This window comes from Columba livia, chromosome 9 (assembly GCF_036013475.1).
Source record: "Columba livia isolate bColLiv1 breed racing homer chromosome 9, bColLiv1.pat.W.v2, whole genome shotgun sequence".
NCBI classification, from domain to species: Eukaryota; Metazoa; Chordata; class Aves; order Columbiformes; family Columbidae; genus Columba; species Columba livia.
In genome coordinates this window covers 4,998,000-5,021,680 of record NC_088610.1, presented here as the reverse complement: position 1 = coordinate 5,021,680, position 23,681 = coordinate 4,998,000, and the positions used below count along the sequence as shown (strand labels likewise).

Genomic DNA, 23,681 nt, shown 5'->3' with positions numbered 1-23,681 from the left:
TTGGCTTTGCAACACTCATATGCAAAGGCAAGAACTGATGCCTGAATTGCTCCTTTTCCAAAGATTAAAAGGCACTGCCAAGGCTCCGCAAGATGACAGTGTTGCAAATCTTGTCACGATCCAGTGCTGAGATCCATTGGTTTCGGCAGCACAAACGTGCTGACAGATCTGTGTGTCTGCTTTTTGGCCATGGTAGATTTTTTCAGAAGATTGGTCTGTGCTGCTGAACTCTGGTTGTAGCTTCCAGTTCAGGGTCTGGAAAGTAGCATTGTAAGAGCTCTTCTTCATCACACCTGTGTCTTCATTTTAACCAAACTTCCCTCGATCCAGTAAGACTCTGGCCCAAAGGAATGGTTTCAGGGTGTCGTTATGGATTTAGCTTTGGTTCCTGTGCTCTTAGATGCAGCTGAGGGACCCATGAAGTCGATGAAGGAGCTGGCAGGAGGAACCAGGTTAGCTTGCTGGCTGTGACAGCCAGGGACTGAGACATTTGCTGCCGTCACCCAGCAACACGTGAGGTTTTGCAGACCTCACTGTGGGCAGAGCTCGTTCTCCCTTTTATACAATCTCAGCAGAAGGACCGTGATGTGAAACAAAATCCTCTTACAAATTCAGCTCTGGAGAGTTGTCATATCCATCTCTGGCCTTTAAGGACATGATTCTTTGCTTACAGCAGCAGGTCTTATGCCACCCATCCTTACCTGTTATGGTCCTGTTGAAACTACCCCAGCTATCCTCATCTGTCTGTCTGTAAGTAGCTCCAGCTGGAGACAGATGTCCCTCTGTCACCACAACCATGTGCCCTCCCCTCTGACATTCAGCGCCCTCTGCCCCACTGCTTGGCTTTCTGTCATGTGCCAAACTTCAGTAGGATGCTTAGCGGTTTCTTCTCAATCCCATTGCGTAAATGAGGCAAATACCAGCCTGCCGTGATGTGTGGGCTCACTGGAACGTGGCTGTAAATCCAGACCTGACCATTTTCTTGTAATGGACGGGATGGTGAGATTGCATTGCTGCCTTTAACCTTAGGATGTCCTTAGACCAAGCCAGACTCTTCACAATCCCTACATCAGTGAATCACATAGCTTTTGTATTGGTGCACATAAAAGTCAAGAGAGAGAAGTTACAGATGGAAAAGACCTGTTGTGCCCTGGGTCTGTCCCGCTGCAGAGGGGGTAAGGCGTGCTCAGGAATTTTGGGCATTGCTCCAGCCCTGCTCACTGAGGCCATGCGGGGTGAGAGTCACGCCTGGGGAGACATGGGGTTGGAGGAGGCTGCCTACATTTTCTGCAGCGTTTCCATCCTGCTCATCTCTGTGTTTCATTCTCTCAGCTTTATCTTTGGGAAAGAAAACTGTTGTTGATTGTATATTCAACAAACCTGATATGTTCATGCTGCTCATTGTTTTTCACTCAAGGCTATGCCTGACTCTTCTTTAGAAGCATGTTTTTCTCACCTAATATTTAGTTTAAGATTGTAGAAGCTGGATATAAAACCTTCTGGGATGTTTTAATCTGCCAAGAGGCTGCCTGAAAACAGAATTTGTCCAGAGTATTTTGGTAGTCCCTATTTAGAAAACATCACCCCCAAATCCTGTGTTGCCCGTTTCCCTTTCATCCCTTAGCCAACTTTTATTGGTTGTTTTAACCCCGATCTGCTGTCCGTGTCCCCTGTACCTCACTCCCCTCCCCAAGGGTTTCCATATCTTTGAAAGTCCTGGTAACCAGAAGGTTCATGTGTTGTGCTTTGCCATCATTTCAGACCAAGAATAATACAGCCAGAGCCAGCTGGATCCCACTCTCCGTATTGATACAACTATTCCCCTTAACCTGCCCACACTCCGTGCTACAACTGCAAATCCGAGGTTGAGCTGGAGCGGTGATGGACGGCGCTGGGAGCCCTGCTCCATGGCCACAGCCCGGCCTGGAAAGCAGCACCTCCAGCACAGCATCCTGCTGCTGCATTTTGGGCGCCGTCCCCTGAGGATCTTGCTAGGTTGAACGTGTTTTCCTGACACGGATCTTCTCAGAACCAGGGGTCCTGGTGGTCTCTAATTCCTTTGATCTGCAGCTGGTTTCTCCTGCTCCGACAAGGCCCTGGCTGAAGTCTGGCCAGTCCCGGTGATTGCTTCTCCTGGAGGTCTCCTCTTATGAGCCCAAACAACACTTATGAGTGTGGTTAAGAACTGGAACAGGGACCCAGGGGGCATGTGAGATAGTTGTCCTCGGAGATTGCTGGAACTCAACTAGAAAACGCCAGCCTGATCCAGTTTTGAAGCTATTGTACATGGGTACATGTTGGGTTGTCATGCCACCACTGCCTTTGACTAGCGGATTATTTAGATTACTTTCTGTGCTTATGGTATTTTGAAGACTTTTTGCTAGCTTTTGATGCTCATCTTCATAAGCTTCTGCAGGCTCCTGCTTGTTTGTCCCCAGGTCACCTCCTGGTTGGTACACAGATGCTCTCCCCAGTCTTTGGCCGCCTCAGGGTGTGCTTCCAGTCTGGGATGTTCATCCCTTCTTCTTTATTTCCCCCTTGTCTATCAGTTTGTCTCCTGCTCTGGAAGTAATCGACCCTTCAATGCCAGATAAGCTTGTTAAAAGCAAAGCCAAAGACTGAAGGGATAAGCACACACAGGGTGTGAGCATCTCCTCAGCTGGTGGGGAATGTGGTGCAGGAGGGCTGGTTCTAGCGGTCTGTGACTCCCTGTGGTACTGTCAGTTCTCTGGGTGATTAACTGTTTGTTTCTCCCTTACTGAAAACTTATCTCAGATTAAACCAGTGTAATTGAAAACTCAGGTTCTGGAGAGATCCCAAGTATAGGTTAATATTTACAAGCTATCGACTTCAGGTTTTATGTCCATCCCTTGCTAGCATGGAGATAAAATCCTTTCAAAAATCCCTTTTTTGATGTTTCTGCTTCATGACATGGCTTTAGTAAGGTGCTTGCCATATGGAACTGGCAAATGTCTTAATGGAAATATGAGTTTTTCTCATACTTTCAGGGACAAGGAACAGATGAGGAGCTCCTGCGTACGAAGGGGTCATGGCTTTATAATGGAGCAAAAGTGATGGACAGTATCTCTGCAGGATACTCGTGCTAGGAAATGTCAGAATGTTATTTCTGCCTCAGTGACTTAAGATCATCTGTTTACCTAATGGACTTACATTTGCATTTTGCAGGTGTTGTGTTAATATTAATGTGTTGTCTGAATTGTTAATATTCCTTCACTTCAGTGTTACATTAATGAAGGCTGCAGGGGATGGAAAAAAAAAGACCTGACTAATTAATTAAATGGGCAAAAAGCATCTTTAACTTTCCATCATGCTGCCCTTTGCTTCCACCTAATGGGCCTTGGCATTTCTGGTCAGCAGCCATGTAACACATGCTGCTGTATGGAGCACTCAGCAACGGACCTGCTAATTTTTCTGATCCATAAATCACTTGTGTAAACTTTTAACGGCGAGGAAAAGTGCCTTTCATTCCTGCTTCCTCCTCTCGGTGGGAAACACAGCCTGATAACAGGCGGTGCTGGCCTGATGTGTGGGGCCGGAGACTTTGCCGTCAGGAGAGGGGCTGTCTGCATTTCTTCAGGAATTCTTTCCATTCCCCTCTTAGCTGGACTTTGGATGACATTAATATTATATATCTTGTCATAACCTCTGCTTGTGGGGCCAGGCTGCAGGTCTCAGGAATGTGGGCTGCCCGTCCTGCTTTAGGCGCTGTTTGTGGGGTGTCTCTCCTCTCCCATGCACTGTCCCAGACCCAGCTTGGCTCTGCTGCCCACCAGCAATTCCCATGGGCTGAAGAAAACTGTCTCAGGTCCATCTTCTGTCCCTGGGGCAGCACCACTGCTTGGGAGCATCCTAATGCATTCCCAGAAGTCAGGCTTTCCAGGCGATTGCTCTGTGAGGTCTGTTAGCTGAACACAGCATTGAGTTGCGAGCATCAGCGGTCACTGCTTAGCCCTGGCCATCATAGCTCCTTCTCGGAGGTGAGATCTCAGTCGATCCGTGATTCCCTGGATCTGATATGAGACAAACTGGATCTGACATGAGTCTGTGAGGGACTGGAACAGGATTCCCAACCACAGGGATTGCAAACCCTTTCCAGTGCTGCCATCAGCTTCCCCTCAGATAAATGTTTAGGCAGAGTGGGGTGTGTTTTAGAAGAGGGTTTTCAAGCAGTGCCATCACTTTGTTGCTGACACCCAGCACAAGTGGGGAGGATTTTTCTAGGCAGCTCTAAGGTGGTGTGGATGTGGGGTGGTGTGACCACGCTGGGCAGATGGCACTCTGCGAGCTTCTTTGGGACCCGTGGAAAAAGGGGTTTCTTGACCCTCTTACTGGAGGGAGATCTTCCTTTGTCTGTGATGCTGCGGGTGAATTCCTCTGCCCTAGGCTTGAAAATGTGGTGGTCTTGAGAAAATCGTGTAGAATGCTGGGACTGAGGGAGCCTGCTGAAGTTTTGCCTCCGTGTCCTTTGTGGCCCAGAATGTGGGCACAGGTCTAAGCTTTCATCCGTGGCCTGCAGCAGCTGAAGATGCTGTTTTGGCACAGAGGGGCACTTCAGCTTCATGCCAGGAGTCTCAAGGTTGTCACCAATTTGCATGAAAAGGAGCAGACTGCAGTCATATTAACATTTTATGAAGAGGTGCAGCCCACAGAGCCTGCGTCCTCTGCAACGTTCGCTCTTCAGGTTGATGATGTTTCCTTTGCCACTTGGATCAAGGCGGGATGGAGGGTGGTGGGACAGGTGGGTGTTGACTCTATCCCTTCCATACGAACCACAGGTGAGGTTGAGGAGCTTCAGGCAAGGCGGGAGGTGTTTGCCATCCGTACAGCCGAGCGCCAAGAGGTGCCAGAGGCTCCGTGGCCACTCGTGCCGTCTCCAGTGTCCTGACGCCTGCCCTGACGTCCTGCTGCCAGGATAAGTCAGCTCTTTTTGTGTATCATGGCTGCCAAGTGGTGTTGATAATATCAAAGGAACTTAGGCAAATGGTTGAGGTTTCTCTAGTGGTTTAAATCCCCGTGCGCAAACCCAGTACATCAGGCTTTAAGCAATTAATTCCTAATCATGCTAAATCCTGCAGTAGCCCAGCGTTAGTATTGAGAGCTTAAAGCGGTTTTCCACCGTACCATGGTTAATTTGGATAAAGCAAAGAGAGTGGTCTCGTGGCATTTCCAGCCTCAAGGTGTGAGAGTGGCCAGTAAGTGACATTTGTATGGAGAAAACCCTCCCATGCATTTGTGTTGTAGGCATCTATTACTGGGAAGTCACCATAGCTAATAAAAAGGTCATTCATTATACCCCAGAATGGGAGTTCATTAGAGGGAAAAGCCATTCTAGCTTAGTAAAAAATGAATCTAAAACTGCCTCGGAGCTGGTATTCTCATCAAGTTTCAATGTTAACAGTTTTAACCAAGAGCTAATTGAGCAATATCAGAAAGTGCAGTAATTCCATTATTCAGCTCTGCTTTGTTCAAGGCTACCACTAGCTGCGAAAGGAGCACAAATGACTTTCATCGAGCCAGAAACCACCAGTGTTCTTGCTTTTTACTACTTTTTCTGTCAAAAAAAAAGAAAAGGTAGGGCTCTTGGGCTTTTGGCAACTGTTGTTGGCAAAGGGAGCTCCACACCAGCACTGCAAGGCTCATATGTAACACTGCGATCCAATTTTTTGGATAAAAGGGGATTTGATTTTCATAACTCTTGAAGCAGCAGTGCCATTCTGGAGTGGGTGGCTGAAGATGTTCTTGTTCGTTGGGTAAGCAGAGTGTCACCAGGAAGACCGTACACCGTTCTTGCAGGATTTTGTATGGAAAAGAGCCATTGCAAGCGCCGGTCCAGCTGCTCGCCAAAGAGCATGATTCTGTCATTGGCTGCGCTCTCGGGAGATGTGGGATTAGCTAATGTTGCTTTTAGAAGAGCTTTTATAGAAACCTCTCAAGTTCCTTTGCTTCATGGAAGAGCTGTAATCAAAAATAAACGTACATGATTTAAAGAAAAGACGAAAAAGTCATACCGCATCCAGCTTCTTTGGACTTTGGAGAGGGTATGTTGGTTGAACTGCGGTGCTGTTTCTTCGCTGTTTTCCTTCAGCTGCTGCTGCTGTTGGACGTGCACAGGACTGTTAGCAGGCTTTTGTGGAAGGTGACTTTCTCTTGGTGAATGCAGCAGGATTTAGAGTCCCATTCCCAGGAGGCGGCTGTAGATCTCTTGTTTGTTATGAGACTGCGCTGCAGCAATAATCCTCTTCAAGCCAACAGAGAGCGAGGGCTCTCAGCCCCGTACTGCCCTTAGCAAGGGGATTTCTATCAATCAGTGTCTTTAGAGCCCTCTCAGACACAAACACAGAGGCCAGGGCTTCCTTTTCTCAGCACTAGTCTGCCGTGGCACTCTTAGGTTCAAACACAAACCAAGCTTGATGCTTTCAAAGCTCTGTTGTGCTCTCCCTGTTTGGACCCAGCATGGAGCTGCACACCCGAGGCAGACACGTGGCTATGGGTTGAGAAACCAAAGGCCTTTGCTGCTGGGTGAAGTACAAACCCATGCTGAACTGGTATAGAAAACCCACCTGGAGATAGAAAGGAGTTTGAACAGCAAAAGCCTTGTTCCATGTGCAGGAGGGAGCAAGTGCTATGATGGGGAGACAAGATGGAGAGGAGCAGATGGGATTTTGTAATGGAGCAGGGGAAAGAAGTTTGGCAACCTTTGCAGAAATTATTTGGTCGCATTTGGCTGAAGATGTTGGAAGTATGCTGTGATTTACCAGGCGGCAGCTCACCCAGCTGGGTAGATCACCATTGGAAGGCGGCTCTGACTGCACCTCAGGACAGTTCAGCTCTGTCCCCTTGGGAGCAGGTTTCCACAATGTGAAGAAAGGACCAACTTCTCTAGCCTGTCAAAAGCAAAAAAAACTTCCAAGCCCTGCCATGGGAGAGCTGCGTGGTGTTTCAGGTGCATCTCTGAATCTGTGCCTTAGCTATGAGAACATTTCCAGTGTGCTACACTCAGCAGTTACATCTTGCAGAAAGGGATGGAGGTGAAGAAGGTGGCATGGGAGAAGGGCCATACTCATCAATTTGTTCAGCTCTACCTCCCCACTGTTTGCTCTGAAACCTACAGGCTTGTAGACTGGTGGAACAGCCAATGTTTTAGTGTCGCTTTGCTTTAACCAAGCTGCCTGTTTCCTTCCCGCACTTACTGGCTTGCAGTCTCTCTTGCTTGTGTCTTGCTTGCAGCGAATGTTGCTTAGCTAATGTCATTTGTCAAGTTAATCAGGGAGAGTGGGCACTTTGATGGCTGCTGTATAGCCTGGCTGCATTGCCATGGAGACATGCAGCCAAACAGGCGTTTCACTTGCCCTGCTTTGCTGTGCAGAGCTGTGGTATGAGAAACCAACGTTTGATTTGCCGTCAACCAAACAACTTGCTGAGGATGTGAGTACTTTGTCAAGGTTGCTGTCAAGAGATCGGGAAGTGTCTAGCTCACCTTTTATGGAGCAAATAGTAATGCTGCTACTAAAGCAGTTCCGGGGTCTGAATGTGCAAGCTCCTCTTCCCGTGTCCCACAGGTGTTTGGCTCTGGTAGGAGCTCTGTGAGAGGAGTTACAGCCCAGTATCTCAGGTGCGGGGCTGCCATCATCAGTCCTTTTCAGCTGGATTGTTATTTGCCTACAGGAGCTGTGACCATTATTTAAGATACTTTGAAAAGCACCATATTCTGGGTTTAGCAGCATCTCAGGAGTCTGAAATCTCCTCAGCAATCAGTGGGGTTTAGGAACCAGCATGCCTCCATCATGTTTCAAAATCAGAAGCGAACGCTTTTGAAAACGTACACTCCGGCTGACCTCTTGCATAAGGCTATAGAGTTTCACCCACTAACTCCCTCACCAAGCCCATAACTCATAAGCAAAATCTGGGTATTGAAAGAGCCGGCAGAAGATGCTTACGCATGTTACAGAGCTCGCAAGCCGTCCCGCTCCTCCCTCTCCTCTCTCTCGCATGTGCACATGTTAAATGATGCATCGAACAGGTTTGGAAACGCTCCCTCCTGCAGCACCCTCTCACAGGACAGCGGAGCGAACCTCGCATCAGCACAGAAAGGGCAAAAGTTCAGATCAGATTGTTTATGGGATTTTATGGAGCCGGGAGCCAAGGATAGCTCAACTAATCCAGAGGAAACTGTAGCGATGGCGTTAGAATGCATTTCACATGGGATGCACTCAGCGCGCCTTCAGATGGACCAGTCTCTGTGTCTCCATTTTTTTTAGCCATGAAATATTTTTCTTTGCACTCCCATTTGCCAGCCGCACTGAGCCAAACTCCGAGCTATGCTGTTTTAAGAAAAAAGACAAAGCTCTTGTCGTTGGACATGCCGATGAGTTAGCACGGGCTTCAGCGCAGCTCCGAGTGACACCAGTGCCGGGCACTGGTCTGGCTCCCAGCCGCTGCCAACCAGCCTCAGCTCCTGTTGCCTCAGCATCCTTTGCTTTTTCCCAAACACAGCGTAGGGCTTGCCAAGTCGTAGCCCTGGTGAGGATGCTAGCTAGAAGTGCAACCAAAAGGCCACGTGGGGAGAGGAGGAAGGCGGCAGCTTTGCCGTGCCCTCCTGCTCCTCAACACCCAAACCTGTCCCAGCCCTGGGTCATCCTCCTGAGTCTCCAACATCCCACGCAGTCTCAGCATGAGTCCTCTTGGGAATATGATTTTCCTTTTAGGTGCAGTGAGACTGGCACGCTGAGCTGTTTGTTGCAGGTCTTGGCTCCCTCCTTGCGTCCGGAGCCACAGACCCTGTTTCTCTGCTCAGGAGCTGACCTGGCTTTACTCCAGGCACAGGTGCCAGCCCCTTTGCATCCCCTCTGACCCCAGCAGGCTCTCACATAAAATCATAGAATCGTTTCAGTTGGAAGAGACCCTCAGGATCACTGAGTCCAACTATAACCGAGCCTAACTCTAGCACTAAACCGTGTTCCTAAGAACCTTGTATAAACACCTTTTAAACCCCTCCAAGGATGGTGACTCCACCACTGCCCTGGGCAGCCTGTTCCAATGGCCAACAACCCATTCTGTGAAGAATTTTTTCCTGATATCCAATCTAAACCTCCTCTGGCGCAACTTGAAGCCATTTCCTCTTGTCCTGTTATTTGGGAGAAGAGTCCAACCCCCTCCATGCTCCAACCTCCTTCCAGGCAGTTGCAGACCGCAATAGTCTCCCCTCAGCTCCTGTTCTCTGAACTGGCTGAACAGCCCCATTTCCCTCAGTCACTCCCTATCACACTTGTGCTCCAGACCCTCACCAGCTCCATTCCCTCCTCTGCGCTCTCTCTGGTACCTCAATGTCCTTCTTATGATGAGAAGCCCAAAACTGAACACAGGATTCAAGGTGCGGCCTCACCAGTGCGGAGTGGCATGATCACTTCTCTACTTCTGCTGGCCACACAATTCCTGATAGAAGCCAGGGTGCTGTTAGCCTTTTTGGCCAAGAAATCCACGTGCTCTGCGTTAATCCAGCTGTGTCTTCTGGAAGCTGCTTTTCTCTCCCTGGGGACTAAATCCCAGTGTTTAAACAAACCTGTCTAGGAGTCATCACGGAGCAGCCCCACGCAGTTCATCCCTTTCACGCTTGCAGGGCTGCTGCAATGGGCTGCGTGTGGGGAGCAGCTCTGTGACCCCCAGATGATCCAGGACTAGGAAGGGCCCTCTGTCCCTGCAGGGTGTACTGGCCTCAACCCACAGGGCACTGAGCCTTCCTGGGCCACCACGGTTCATTAACCTGAGCTGACACAAAGCTGTTCCTGGGGCTTCATTTCCCCTTGGGTACCGGGGAACCTGTACAACCTCATCTGCGTTATCTGCTCCTTGGAAGCCCAAACTACAGCCGTGTCTCCCAAAGCCTGCCCCCGCCTTGGGGTGAATGAACAAGATGAGTAGCTTTGCCATGGGTGCAAAGCTGCTGAGTGCTTCCTAATGAGATTCTCCTGCCTGTGTGATCAATCCAACCACATGTTAGTACCTCTTCTTGGTGCGGGCTGTCTTGGATGCTGTCTGGGGGCTGGTGTTGCAGGTATGCACGTGTTGAGGAGAGAGAGAATGGGGATTTGCAGAGCAAAGTGGGAAATGTGTGCTGGTAGTTTTTATTTGGCAATAAAAGCATCCCTGGCAGGAGGGTGCTCAGGTTATTACCTTCAGCTCAGAGCTACCTGTGATATCAGAACAAGGATATCCCCAGGAAAATGTAAAAGCCTCAAGCTCCAAAACAGTAAAACAAAATACAGAACTTAATAGTCAGGTGGAAATTGCATCCAGCCCAAAGTGTTGCTGGAGGTAGGAAGTAAAAGCTTCACAATGTAGTGTGCAACAGGAGCAAGAGCAGTAGGGACTGCTTGAGCACTCCAAGTGTTGTCTCTAGGACATGAGATAAGCACATTGTTCTTGTGACAAAGAGGAGATGCTGTTCATGGCTGTTTATTGCTCTGTCTTTAAAAATGGGTTTGCACCTCATTCTGTAGAGGCCCCATTTCTAGGGAGGCACAGGGAGCTCCGTGGCCAGCCTGTGCCCACCTGTGCACCTGCGTAGCTGGAACCGTTTTTGCACCAAAGCCCATGGGAAGGGAGGTGCTGCCTTTTACAGCCCGCACGGTTTGCTGTGCCTTGCTCTGAGCTGGCTTGGGCAGAGAGGGCTTATCAGGTGTGAGCGTGGTCTGGCACAGCCTCACTTGTGTCCTCAGGCCACTGTTCCCCACGTGCCACCTGCAGGCACAGCAGCTGGGTGAGAGCTGGTGAGTCCATCTGCAGGCAGGAGATGGGGATGGCAGTGCCATAACCCGCTGGGGGCTGCTCCCTGCCTGCCACCACTGGGTGCTGCTCGGCTGGGGTGCCCAGCACCCTTGGGCCATGCCGTTCCTCAGCCCCCCAGTGCAGGTGGCCATAGAGGGACCGATGTTGCCATCTGCTGGCTTAGCTGCACAGGAGCAGCAAGAGCTTGGCTCAACCCTCTTGGAAGTCTCCCGTTGGGACAGTGAACAGGTGAACAGACCCTTCTCCCACTCTGTGGGCGCATTGCCCACCTGCTGACCCAGCCCTTGGCTTTCTGGCAGCATCTGCCCTTCAGCAGGTGTTTTGGGGGACAGGGTGGGTGGCTCATTCCCAGTGAGGCTGTGCTGCTCCCCACACCTTCCTACGTGTGTCTGTGAGGGTGTCCCTCCTGCCCTCCCCGGGGGTCTGAAGTATTGGCCTTTGGCACAGCATGCTGTGGGAGAACCCACAAGGCTCTTATTAAGGGAGCTCCTTCACATTAAAGACAAACATCTCCCCTGCTGGTTATTACCGGCAGGTGCTTATTCCTCCTCTGGGCTTGTCTTTATTTGCTTCCTCTTTGGAGTACTTGGCAAATGCTCCCAGACTGGGGTGCATCACTGCTGTAGCAAGCACTCCGGGGGCACAGCCCCCTGCACATCTCCCCTGGCCAGTGCCCCCAGCCATGGCCGGGCCCGGAGCTGCAGGACCACCAGCCCCAGCCATACAAAATCGCCGCTTCACCTGCAAGAGCGATGAGGCTGAGCCAACGCAATCAGTGACGGCTCACTTGGGCATTGCACGTAGGATGAGGTTATTTCTGTAAATCTATTATCTTTTCTTGCAATTAGCACTAGTTAGGACCCCTGGGAATACACGCAGCAAATAGCAGGAAGCCCAGTTAAGCACATCTCTCTGCTTATCTAAGCCCAGTTAAACAAGTCTCCTGTGGCACAGCCCTACAGCTGGTAACACAACCCATAAATGCTCCAAAAATGATCTCTAGCGCTGGCATTGCTTTTCTTTGCAGTGTATAGCTCTGGAGGTTTCCATTCAATGCATGTACATTTAGAGGTGGAAGAGGGGTGCTCAGGCCAGCCTGGGGTGTCCCCAGCAGTCTGCAGGTTGCACGGAGGAGCCCTCAGAGCCCTTGCATGGCCTGGATGCCAGAGGCAGCCCCGGGAGCTATGCTGCTGCTCACTCGGGGTGGAAGCCCGACACAACAGCAGGGCTCAGTGGCTGGGCTTGACCACACATGTCGAGCTCGGGGTGGGGGAGCGAGCGAGACGCTGTTTTCTCTGGCCCAGGAAGACAGCGATGTGTGTTTGTTTTCCATGCTATCTCTCGCACAGCATTTGTTTTGCTTGTCGAGCATTTCAGGAGATAAAATGACCTAAAGGGAGATTATTTTATCCTAATTTAAGCTGTCAATTTATCACTGACTTCTGCTTGTCTGCACCAGCAGGACGGCTTGCGCTGAGTCCCTGGGGAAACCTCAGTTGGAAAGTGAGAATTTGGGGGGGGATTTGCTGCAGTCTCACATCTAATCTTTGCTTATAACAGCAACTACAAGCTGCTCCACAGTCCCCCCCTGTCATATTAGTTCCAATCGCAATGGACTGTCTTGGCTTCCCAGGGGACTCCTCTCTCTAACTAGAGTCTGGGGTTGTTTTTCTCATGCTCCAGGCTGGTGGAAGAGTTCATGCTACTCGCCAACATGGCCGTGGCCCATCAGATCTACCGCTCCTTCCCCGAGCAGGCCCTGCTTCGCCGCCACCCCCCGCCCCAAACCAAGCTGCTGAAAGACCTTATGGAGTTTTGCAACCAAGTCGGCCTCGACATCGACTTCAGCAGCGCGGGGACCCTGCATGTGAGTGCACTGGCCTGGTGGGGAGCAGGGCCATGGGGAGAAGTGGGGGCAGCTATGCGATGGCTGTTTGCGGCAGTGTGTGGTTGGTTCCCTGTCCCCCTCTGCCCGAGCAGAACTGACAGCTGTGCCAAAATAGAACACCTCCCTTGCTCACTCTTGGCCCCACCAGCACTGGGCAGGGGTGGCCCAGCCTGTCACAGGCAGCTTGGGTTGTGCACAGAGCTTAGAGCAGTATGAGGGACACCTTGCAGGTGACCCCAGTGCTGCCCTCTCTGCAATGGGAAGGATGTTTCAGAGCTGGGGCACTCGCTGGGACACCCGCGTGCCTGTTCTCTGCCTTCTCGGCAGGTCCTGTGCAGGACATTTGCTCTGTACTGCAGGAGAAGCAGCTCTGCAAGGGGGTGTTTCTGTCTGGGCTGCCGAAGGTCTCAGGGTGGGGAGTGGGGTGACTGGGAAGGACTGGAGAGCGGTGCTGGGAAAGGTCAGACGTAGCCAGCACGGGAGGTATCTGACTGATCCTCCGCTGAGCGTGTCCTGAGGCTGAACTCCAGCTGAACAGCACAGCGCAGGTTCCAGGATTTTCTTTACTCGCTGCAACCGGACTGCAGATAATCCTCTGTTAATCCCATCCCCGCTGCCCTCCCGCTCGCCCCTCCGTCGGCTGGGCCCATGTTCCCTGCTCGCTGGCTGCGCCGAGGCTACGTCAGCAGACATGGGGCTGCGCACTCAGCTCCTCTCCTGCACTTTGAACCCTCCAGCCATTCCTCACCACAAGCCCCAGGCAGTGACCCCCTGTATCCACGTTTCCCCAGAGTCCCATTAGTCCGCGTGCCAAAGCTCTCAGTAGCAGGATGGGAGCCAGGCAGAGGTCAGGAGATCAGGAGAGGGGTTACGGATGCTCTCACACATCTGTGGATGGAGCCAGCGATCCCCGTGCCCCAGGTGCTCCTTGCTGTTGACCCTGAGAGGTGGGTCAGCACTCAGGACTGTGTGTGCGGTCCTGTCAGGGTTGGTGGGACCAGAGCAAAGCCCAATTTCATGTGCACTTTTTGGCTTATGGGGGAATTTGCAGAGAATGGAGGAATTTGGCTCTGGCAAGCTGTTGTTTGCCCCACTAAGGTCTGCCTGGCTCCCGCTGCCACCACAGCCTGCCAGCACTGAATGTTGTATCTCTTTTCTCCTCCAGAAAAGCTTAAATGAAACATTTGGTGCTGACAAATACTCCGAAGCCAGGAAAGAAGTGCTGACCAACATGTTCTCCAGGCCCATGCAGGTGAGAATAGCACTGTGCTGTCAGACATGTCTGGTTCTACCTGTCTGCGTGGCTCCATCTTCAACCCTCAGCCCTTCTGCTTTACTGTAGCTCGTCGTTATGTAGAGGGAGAGTCCCTGGACACTGAGCACGGTGGTATGGGGCTATCACCAGCTTCCCCTGGTGCCTCCTGGCAGTGGGGCTGTCTCTTGGGCAGCAGAACTTCACAGGATGGCAGAGTCAGGCTGAGCCTCTCCTCAGCCCCCGCAGTGTCCCTGCTATTACTGGTTGGGATGCTTCACCCTTGAAGTTGCATGTGGGATCTTAGCAGACTTCCAGAAAACCTATCCTGCTCCGTCAAGAGCTGGTGGTGGGCTCCATAGTTCAGCTTTGTGCCATTTCCTCATATCATAGTGTCCAAACTGATCCAAAGAAGGAATCAAGAGTGAGGATGATGTAGGGGTGTGGGACTGTCCATAAGCACAGTCTGGTCCCCAGCTATGTGCACTTAGTGGGAAAGCTCTAGAAACCCTTTGGTCTCCCTCCAGACCAAGAGACCTCCCCTGAAGGTCTCTGTGAAGGAGGCTTGTGCTGCTCACACTGATTGTCGTGTTTGGTGCATCTGCAGCTCAGGACACTTTTGGGTGCTTACCACCATTAAAAATAGTTTTTGTGAAGCATCTGCCTTTCCATGTTTCCATAGCACAGCATCTTCCGAGGGAAGCCCTACCCCACAGGGAGAAGGAACACGTTCCCAAAATGGTCTCTCTGCTGCGACCTGCTTATCGCTGCAGGAATGAATCATCTTCCCAACATCACTCATTTGACTGTCACTCTTCTAATTAGCTGATTTGCTCCATTTACTCATTAGCAGTTGCCTGAAGTCTTTCTGTACTTCAGTGACTTAATGTTTGTTTGCAAGTGGGACTGGGGACTGAAGCCGTTCAGTAAGTCACCCCCTCATGTATGTGTCCAACTCAGGAGTGCTGCTTTGTAAAGTGCAAGAAGTGTCCTCTGGAGCAGGCTGTGTTGTCCCAGGTCACCTGTCCTGCTTTGGCTTGTCCTGGTCCCTTCTGTCACATCTTCCTTTTCTGGTGGAAGGTGCTAACAGGTGACTTCACTGGCGACATGCATTCCCTGGGGTCCCTCTGTGGTCCTGCTGACCGTGGCACAAGCCTGGGCTTTGCCAGCACCAGCACTTGGAGCAAGCCTGGATGTGGGCCAGGAGGGATGAGCAAGGAGAAGGCAGATTGGTTCTGCAGCGGCACGAAGGAGGAGATGAGCTTTTTGGGACCCACTGACCTGCTGAGATTTTGCCTCTTTGGTCTCCCGAGGCTGTGGTTGGAGAGGTGGCGGGTGCGCTTTGAGATACCTCCCAGTGGCTTTGGTTATGGCTTAGCCCTGTGAATACATGTTAGATCTGTATGTGAAAGAGGCATCAGGATTTTGGGGATGAAGTCTTCTGCAGAGTAGATACCAGACCAAGAGTTTGGGGGAGAAGAAAGAGGAACTCTTAAAGGAGATATTCCATGAGATGTGATTTTGGCAGGAACTCAATTCATTTTGTGGTCAGAAGACCAAGGTGCCCATGTGTTCAGGTGTGCTGTGCAGTCCGCTTGCGCCTGGCAGTCCTGCTGCCTGGCACACTCACAGTTTACAGCTGAGCCCACCAGCCCTGCAGAGCAGCCTGGCTCTGGGTGCTGAGCAGCGTTCCCGTGTGCTGGTGTTCCATGGCAAGATGGCACTGCCACACATGGTGGGGTGCTCTCATTCTCGGAAGTGGTGCATGAGCCAGAAGCAGCAGAAATCTGTCTTGATCCTGGGGTGAGCTTATGCAGTTGCCATTTGCTGAACTGTTGTTTAGTTTGTAAACAGAGTTTCAGACTCGCCCAAGACTCTCCCCTCCTGTATTGAGGGCTGTTCCTGATGTGCTTGCGACGCTGGATCCATATGACCTCCAGTCCATAAAGAAGGACCACGGCGGTGTGGGGACTCTCTGTGGTCTCTGGTCCCTGACCACACTCACTGCAGGGTGGACTCAAGAGTTCCCCAAAATCCTGAGCAGTTCAGATTCCTGCCGTTGTTCCTGCAAAGCACAGGTAGTGCAGAGCCATGTCAGAGCCCCTCGGAATGGGCAGACAGCCACTGAGTGGAAGGAGCTTTCCCTGCGAGGAGGATATTTTGCTGTTTGCCACCAGCAGATGGGAGAATCAGCCCCGTCCTGCCCATGTCCCCAGACACCACGGTCCCTCCCCGGGGAGAGGACAGATCTGAGTGCTGGCAGCTGCAAAGCACAGCCAGGCAGGGCCTGTGCCGGTGCCGAGGGCTGGGCCACCGCTCTGACAGATGGCGTGGGGACCGTGAGCCCGGGGCACGGAGGAGTCACCCCTATCCCTGCACACATCTCAGCTCCTGGTGATAAAGCTGGTGTTTCAGGGACAAGGCTGCTGTTAAATCAGCCAAAACGAGATGCCCACAGAAATCCCATGGTCACGCCAAGCTTACATCTTCTATCTTTTCTTCATCAAGACATCAGCCTCTTGGAGGAGAGAGATGGGAAGCAACTGGTAACACGTGTGTCTGAAGGAGTGCCTGGATTGCCGTGCCAGGAGCCTCGTAACAGATGAAGGAGCAGCGACATATCATTTTTCAGGGGCTCAGTCACTCGGGGATTTAATCTGTCCGTGAGAACAAAGCTGCCCCTGGTTGACTGGGGCTGATTTATTTCCAGGCTCCTCGCAGTCCTCTGGGGATTGCAGCAAACCCTGGAGATTGGAGACCACTTGTGAGTCAAATCTGTTAACGAGAAAACGTCTGCTTTATGCCAATGTCCCTGGGTAGCGCTGTCATGGTGGCAAAGACAGGTATCAGATACGTGTTAGAGTGGGTTCCCTCCAGTGTATAACCTTACCACAGCCCAGACAGTACATTTGCTGTGCTACCCAGGCTGATGTCAACCTCAGCGAGGGTCATGAGCTGCCAACAGAGTGTCAAAAATGGTGCTGGACACAGCAGCAGCTGGGTTTGGCCAGCACATCCATCAGGAAGAACTGCCCCAGCAAGCAGCGCAGGACCTGCAGCAGCTTTTCTAACTTAAGGATGAGCCTTTCCCGGTGGCTTTCTCACAGCAAGGATTTTTGACCTGTGCCGTCAAATGGGTACGTTCTGCTCTCTGCCTGCCTGGCACTGTGGAGACCTTCCCCTCCTCTGCCCAGGAGCCTGGCATAGGTGCTGTAACCCCTGTAATTTCATGCTGTCTGTCTGCACAAGGGCACTCATCTTCTGCAGCAGGCTCCAGCCCTCAGCGTCTCTCCCCGCCCAACCGCGCAGAGCCTCGTTCGGTGGGAGCCGAGCTAATTGAGTGGAGACCGTGCTTCACGGAGTCCATCAGAAACAATTTAATTCTGGGTTGTGGAAATTGGCAGCTGCCACAGCTCCTATCCCAGCTCTTGGGTCTCATAATAAGGCTGGGACCGATGCTGCTTTTTTTAACCTGCTCTATTTACTTGCCCGGATCAGTGCATTGCTGCTCAGCAGGAGCTGGCTGTGCCACTGGGCTGGAGAGCGGAGGATACAGCTGCCTAAACCGTGGATCCCAGGACGGCTCTGTAATCAGAGCTGGCTACTCCTGTTTTCTTTCAATCACTTGCTCTTATTGTTAAGCGGGTTCATTCAATCGCCACTGTGCTGTGACCCCACCACAACCCCCCTGACCCGCACAGCCTCCCCTCCCTGCCTGGGCTCCGGACTCTTGTTTTCCCAGCCCTGAGGGCTGGTGTTTCACAGATGTAAAAATAAAAGCTGTAACATGTGGGATAACAGGGACAGCACAGCCGGGAGAGGTTCCCGCTGAAGAGGCTGTGGGGCCATGGCAGCCCCGGTGTTGCTTTAGCCAGGCAGCCCAGCTACTCAGCTTCCCAGCTGTCGTGGTGGGACGGAGCAGCGGGGGTCACAGCGGGGAACGAGGACCCCTTCATCCCAGCTCCTCCTCCCAGCCCCCAGTGCTCTCCCAGCAGGTGCAATGGGTGTTTGGAGCCAGAGCATCTGTGGCAGGACAGGACAGTTCAGGCTCTCCTTCCCCTTGACAACAGGGGGATGGCAAATGAGCCCTGAATCCTGAGCAGAAGCAGGAGGCTGCTTAAACCCATGTGTGATGTGAAAGCTGGTGCAAGCCATGGGGCCAGCCGGAGTCAGCAGCTCCCTGCAGCGGCTTTTTCCCCATTGTCTGTGCTCTGGTTCCTGCAGCACCCGCCTTGTCCCTGCACAGCCCAAACGGAGCAGCAGGTGAAGGGCCATTGCCTGTTGGAACTCTGCCTCGCAGACACAGACCCCTCCAGCCTCGTGCAAGGTCCTGCCACCATCCTCGCTCACCCCTTTCCCTCTCTTCTCACCCCTTCCAGATGGCTCTCTACTTCTGCACTGGCGTCCTGAAGGACGAGACCCTCTTTCGCCATTACGCCCTGAACGTGCCCTTTTACACCCACTTCACCTCACCCATCCGCCGCTACGCAGACATCATCGTGCACCGACTCCTCTCCGCCTCGCTCGGTGGGTGCTGCGAGGGCAGGGGGTGGCTCCCCAGTCCCTGCCTTGCCTGACACGTGTGCTGGTGCTTGGGGGCTGCATCCCATGGGCCAGCTCTGTGGCATGTGGGTGCCCTCAGCTAGCAGGGACATGGAGCTGGGCACCTGGGTGGGGGCTGCCAGGGGCTGGCTGTGGAGCAGGAGGTAGCATAGGCACATCATTGTCACATGTCCCTTTCCCAGGTGCCAGCTCCCCGATCAAGATGAAGAAAGAGGCCATCCAGAAACAGGCAGACCACTGCAATGACAGGAAGATGGCTTCCAAGAGGGTGCAGGAGCTCAGCGCTGACCTCTTCTTCGCCGTCTTCGTCAGGGTGAGAGCCAAGACTATCTTCCCCTGAGGCATCTCTGGATTTCCCCATGAGGCCTCAGCCTAGATGCCACCAGGCAGAGGGCTGCATGGCCAGTGGGAAAGCAGAGAGGGGACACACCGAGTGACTGTCACCACCAGAGCTCCAGGACCTGGTGACATTGGCTCCCCTTGGGGATGGCTGGATGGGGGACACTAGTGTGATGACAGCTCTCTCTCTTTGCAGGAGTGCGGTCCTCTGGAGTCAGAGGCCATGGTGATGGGTGTCCTGAATGAGGCCTTTGATGTCCTGGTACTGAAATTTGGAGTCCAGAAGCGCGTCTACTGCAATGTAAGTACCTCCCACTGAAAGTGCCAACACCGCCTCACCAGAGAGGGCTGCCTGGTGCCCTTCTGCGCCAGCCCTGCAGCTGGCGGAGCTGCTCCAGAGCCTTGCTGGGGTTTCCCCTCGGCCCCAAGCAGGTACAAGGGGCTGGGGGGTCTGGAGCAGCCCAGTCTCTGAGGACCGGCTTCTCTCCCTGCTGTGTACTGGGGCGGATCTAGTCTAGTTAAAAGGGAATAAAGGCAGACTCAGGGGGACAGAAGGCAACAAGGAGCTGAAGCAAGGGAAGGGAGAGAGGCTGGTTTTCATTTCGTTTAATCAGACGGTATATCTGGGGCTGTGACAGCAGCACTGTAGGCCAGCACCTGCAGTTAGTGACAGCATCTTCTCTTAATAACCTGGTTATATGGCTGGCAATGACATCTTTAAACAGGACATATAGTGTGATATATGGGCTGTTTGTGTATCGCAGCAGCCCCTGATTTACGTGCTAGGCTCAGGCTTACAGGCTGCTGCATCCTGGTTGTTAAAGAGCTGCGGAGGCAGCGTGCTGGGCAGGAGCAGCATCATCCCCATCCACAGGTGAAGTGGAGGGGGAGAGCTGAGCAGGGGGATGTTGTCAGGACCATGGGCTGTTCCCAACACTCTCCCTGCCCACAGGCATTGCCCTTGCTGGGCTTCCACTTCCAGAAGGTGGGGAGGAAGCCAGAGCTGACGCTGATGTGGGAGCCGGAGAAGCCGGAGCAGGAAGCTGTGCCCCAGGTAAGACACCCTGGCATGGGACAGGCTCCCAACACCACAGGGCTGGCGTGGAAGCTGTGTACGTGTGGATCCTGAGGTCTCCGCAGGGACGGGTCTGGGACTGGCTCACAGGCTGTTGGGTGCTGCAGTCCCTCTGTGTCCGCTCCCCAGCGAGCCCGGCCTGAGCCTCAGCCTCCTCGCCCATCCAGGCCCTCTCCATCCTGTCGCTGCCCTTGCCTCTGACTCCTCCACGGCCTTCAGACTCTGCCCTGCCTCCCAATTCAGTTTCCTTCAGGAACTGAATTAACATGCTGCTTACTTCCTTCTTCCAGATCATCAATTAAGATGTTAAGTAAGATCAGGCCCAAGGCACCTCCCACTGAGAACCTTACCCCATCCTGGCATTCCTTGCCCCCTCCCTGGCACAGCCATTACTTCAGGTTTCCATCCCCATGACAGAGTTGAGACCCAATTAGGAGGAATTTTTTAAGTCAGACTTTGTGAGATGCAGTGTCAAATGGTTTAACAGCAACTAGAAATCTTTCTCTTGTGTCCCTGTCATCTATTAACTTGGTAACTCAATCAAAGGGAGCAATTGCATTTGTCTGGCTTGATTAAGTGGTGCTTCTTTGCCAACTTCTGTCTGGCGTCGCTATAAAATCACAGCTGTGTTGACTGCGGTGATCCCTGCCTGCTGCCTGGGCGGGGATGGGAGGGCTGGATTCCAACCTGCTCCACTCCGAGGGCTCTGCACTCCAATCTCATTTCCAACCAAGCCCAGCACAACCCATGCTTGTCCACCTAGGGCTGGATGAAAACTACTCCTGATGCAGGGCCGGGCTGACCTGGTGTGATGCTTGTCCTGGGAAGTCCTCTCCTTCCCAGGGGAGATGTTGCAGCCAGAGCCGACTGCTGCAGGTGTTTCTGCAGCCCTCCCTCCCTGCCTTTGAAGCTGAGCTTTTCTTTCTCAGCTTGGCTCAGAGAAGCTCCCTGGACACGGCCCACAGTGGCCTCAGTTCCTCCTTTCTTACAGAAGCGGGTATCACTTACACCCTAGCAGGGACCTGTATGAAAAATGATGCCCCAGCATGAGCAGGGCCCATTTTGGTTAAGCAAATACTCAGCAACAGAGGAAACTCTTCCATGAACCCTCCACACCTCCTAAGAAAACACCGGAGCCCTCCCCTGGGAGCAGGCTCTGAGCTGTCCTCCAAGCCAGCAGATCCCTGAGTCGATAAATCTCCAGCCTCGGGATGAGCCGGCTCCCATGGGAGCCATGGTGAACCGTGGCGGATGTCACCTGGACACCCTGTGGCACTGAGCCCCCCCTGCACCCCGCCTGGCCCTGGCGCTTGGCCTCTGCTTCCCAATTTGGCCCAGACCCCCAGGCAGCAGGAACTCGGGGCGGGCTGGCTGCAGGGAGTTGTGCGGGGGTCTGGGCTGGCCGGCCCTGCCACGGACAGGAGGTATTGCCCCAATTCCTCCCTCAGCTCCAGGAGACAGCCGGGGCCTCAGTGGGCATTACTCAGGGCTTGAGTATGAAGTGGTTCTAGGAAGTGAGTGATCTGATGCAAGATCATGCTGTTCTGCAGTGATTCAGCAAAGGGATGAGGCAGGATTGCTAAGGGAGAGCCCTGATAATCCCTATTGGACCCCTCCAGACGTGGGGTGCTGCCCCATGGCCACTGCCCCATGCGTTCCTACCAGCTGTGCAGGGGACTGGTGCTAGACAGCCAGCAGCTACCTGGGCAGCTGTCTGCAAAAGGATTTCCCTGTGGTTTGCTCCTTGTTGCTGCTTTGGTATGTTTAAGTCTCAATGAGATTCTCCTTCTCTGAATGATTAATCTGGAGTGACTGGCGCCGGATGAGCTGGGAAGCGTTTGACAAGGTTATGCCGGTGGCTCTGTGCCCGGTTCTGCAGGCCAGCCCCAAGCAGATGGCCCTGTCCAGCCCTGCTGTAACGCAGGGTTTGGGGATGGGCTCCAGCAAGTGAAGCCCCCAAATGCCCGACCATGATCCCGGGGCAGCCCCTTCCTGTGTCCCAGCCAGCCCGTTAACTGTGCCCCTCATGGACAGACCTAGTAGATGCTTTGTGCTTCTAACCTGCGTGACTGCACAGAGAGATGGAGTCAGAGGAGTGGGGAGGTGGCGGTTGATTGATTTTCTGGGGTCTTTATTCCCTTGCACTTGTCTCATCTGTTGTGCTTCCTTCCCAGGTCTCCTCTAGCTGTGTGGGCATGGGGAGGTTGTTCCCTCCTTGCAGGATGCTAACAAAATGCTCAGCATCATGTGGAAAACCTTCCTCACTGCAGTTCGCTGCTGGCACTTGACCAAGCTGCTTCATTAAGGGATGATGTGCATTCTGCAGCTGGAGAAGGGAGACTTGGGCAGGTTTTAGGGGAGGTCGGGACCCAATGCCAAGGGCACAGTCACCCACACACCTTCCTGGATTGTGCAGAGAACAAGACCAGGCTCTGATCTGGTGAAATAAGTGAGGATGTTCTGGGGGGCTTATTTAGGTCAGTTTGGGATCCCTGGCTGGCTTTGCAGGACAGCGGTGCTGCCCTTGAAGATGCTGCATCCAGCCCCAGCCCTGGGAGCACCCTGGACGCCAGCAGAGCTGTCTGCAGCCTTCGTGCCCCGTTCCCCACCTCCCAATGGGTGCCAGCATGGCTCTAAGCGAAACCTGGTCTGATGCCAAGCCACCTGAAAACCTCTTCTTCTGTCTGTCTTTCCCTCCATCACTGAAGGTGATCACCATTTTCACGCTGGTGGAGGTCGTGCTGACGTCGGACGGCGCCCCGCTCAAGTACAGCGCCCTGCTCAAGAGACCGAGCTTGGAGAAGTGAGCACCCCAGGCTGCGTGTGCTCCCCGCTGCCAACCTTCGCTCACCTCCCAGGCCCTGCACCAGCACCCACCGGGGACAGAGGGAACCCACGAGGAGTTTGGGGTTGGGAGTTTTAAAAGAGAAGCTGTTTGATTTTTGGTTTGGATTTTAACTGCGTCTGGGAGTGGGGCTCAGAGTTTTGCCCCAGGCAGAGAATTTCTACTCTCAGATATTTTTAATTTGAGGCTTGCCTTTTTTTTAACGCAGTGGTGTCCGTCCCCAGCCACCTCAGGTGCCCATGGTGAGGGCCGAGCGGGGATGCGTGTCCCCAGGACTGGAGAGAAGCTGACTCCACCATCCTGGTTGAGATGCAGTGGGATGCAGCCGTGGGGCCATGCAGGAGGGTTGCTTTGCTGGGTTGTGTGTCATGTAATAAAAGCTGGGCCAGCAGTCACGTGGGGATCTCGTGCAGGTTTTATTTTGTCTCCTCTGCATTCTTCCCGTTGGGAATCCCAGCAATAACTCCTCTCCCCGGCAGCCTTGTGCCTTCCCCTGCCTGTCACTTCCCAGGTGCTGTGAAAGCCTCCCACAGCCCTGGGTTGTGATCGACCGTGGCGCGGGGGATCGGGTGGACGTCTGCTCCCCTGCAGCCTGTCCCTGGTGGCAGGCACTGCTCTGGCAGTGTCTGCTTCATCACCTCCAAGGGGACAGGCAGCCAGGAGCGGCAGCTGGTGGAGGGATTGATGTCTGGCGAGGGATGGATCCATCGTGCCATGCAGGGAGGGCGCCCTGCTCCGGATAAGTGATTGGGCCATGGGGCAGGTCAGGGCTGGGCACAACCCACTCCCTGGGAGCTGGCAAGCCATGAAAGCCATCAGGGTCATGTGCAGTCCCCAGGGGTTGTGCTGCTGGCGGCGTCCTTCCAGGTGACGTGGTGCAACCACGTGTGGATGTCAGCTGTGGACGTGGGAG

The 23,681-nt window shown here is 53.1% G+C and overlaps 1 protein-coding gene across 4 annotated transcripts in view; it reads left to right on the top strand.

Moving 5' to 3' along the window:
• Positions 1 to 23,163, top strand: part of DIS3L2 (DIS3 like 3'-5' exoribonuclease 2) — a 190,669-nt gene extending 167,506 nt beyond the window's left edge. For 3 of the 4 annotated variants that reach the window (XM_065072824.1, XM_065072825.1, XM_065072826.1), the window contains 7 exons: positions 12,490 to 12,673; positions 13,860 to 13,946; positions 18,326 to 18,473; positions 18,692 to 18,822; positions 19,045 to 19,149; positions 19,801 to 19,902; positions 22,632 to 23,163. In XM_065072824.1, coding sequence (XP_064928896.1) covers positions 12,490 to 12,673; positions 13,860 to 13,946; positions 18,326 to 18,473; positions 18,692 to 18,822; positions 19,045 to 19,149; positions 19,801 to 19,902; positions 22,632 to 22,730 — 856 coding nt within the window. In that variant the 3' untranslated portion in view covers positions 22,731 to 23,163. Of the gene's footprint in view, positions 1 to 12,489; positions 12,674 to 13,859; positions 13,947 to 18,325; positions 18,474 to 18,691; positions 18,823 to 19,044; positions 19,150 to 19,800; positions 19,903 to 22,097 lie in introns of all 4 variants that reach the window. The other variant, XM_065072823.1, reaches the window with a different exon arrangement.
• The last annotated feature ends 518 nt before the right edge of the window (positions 23,164 to 23,681 follow it).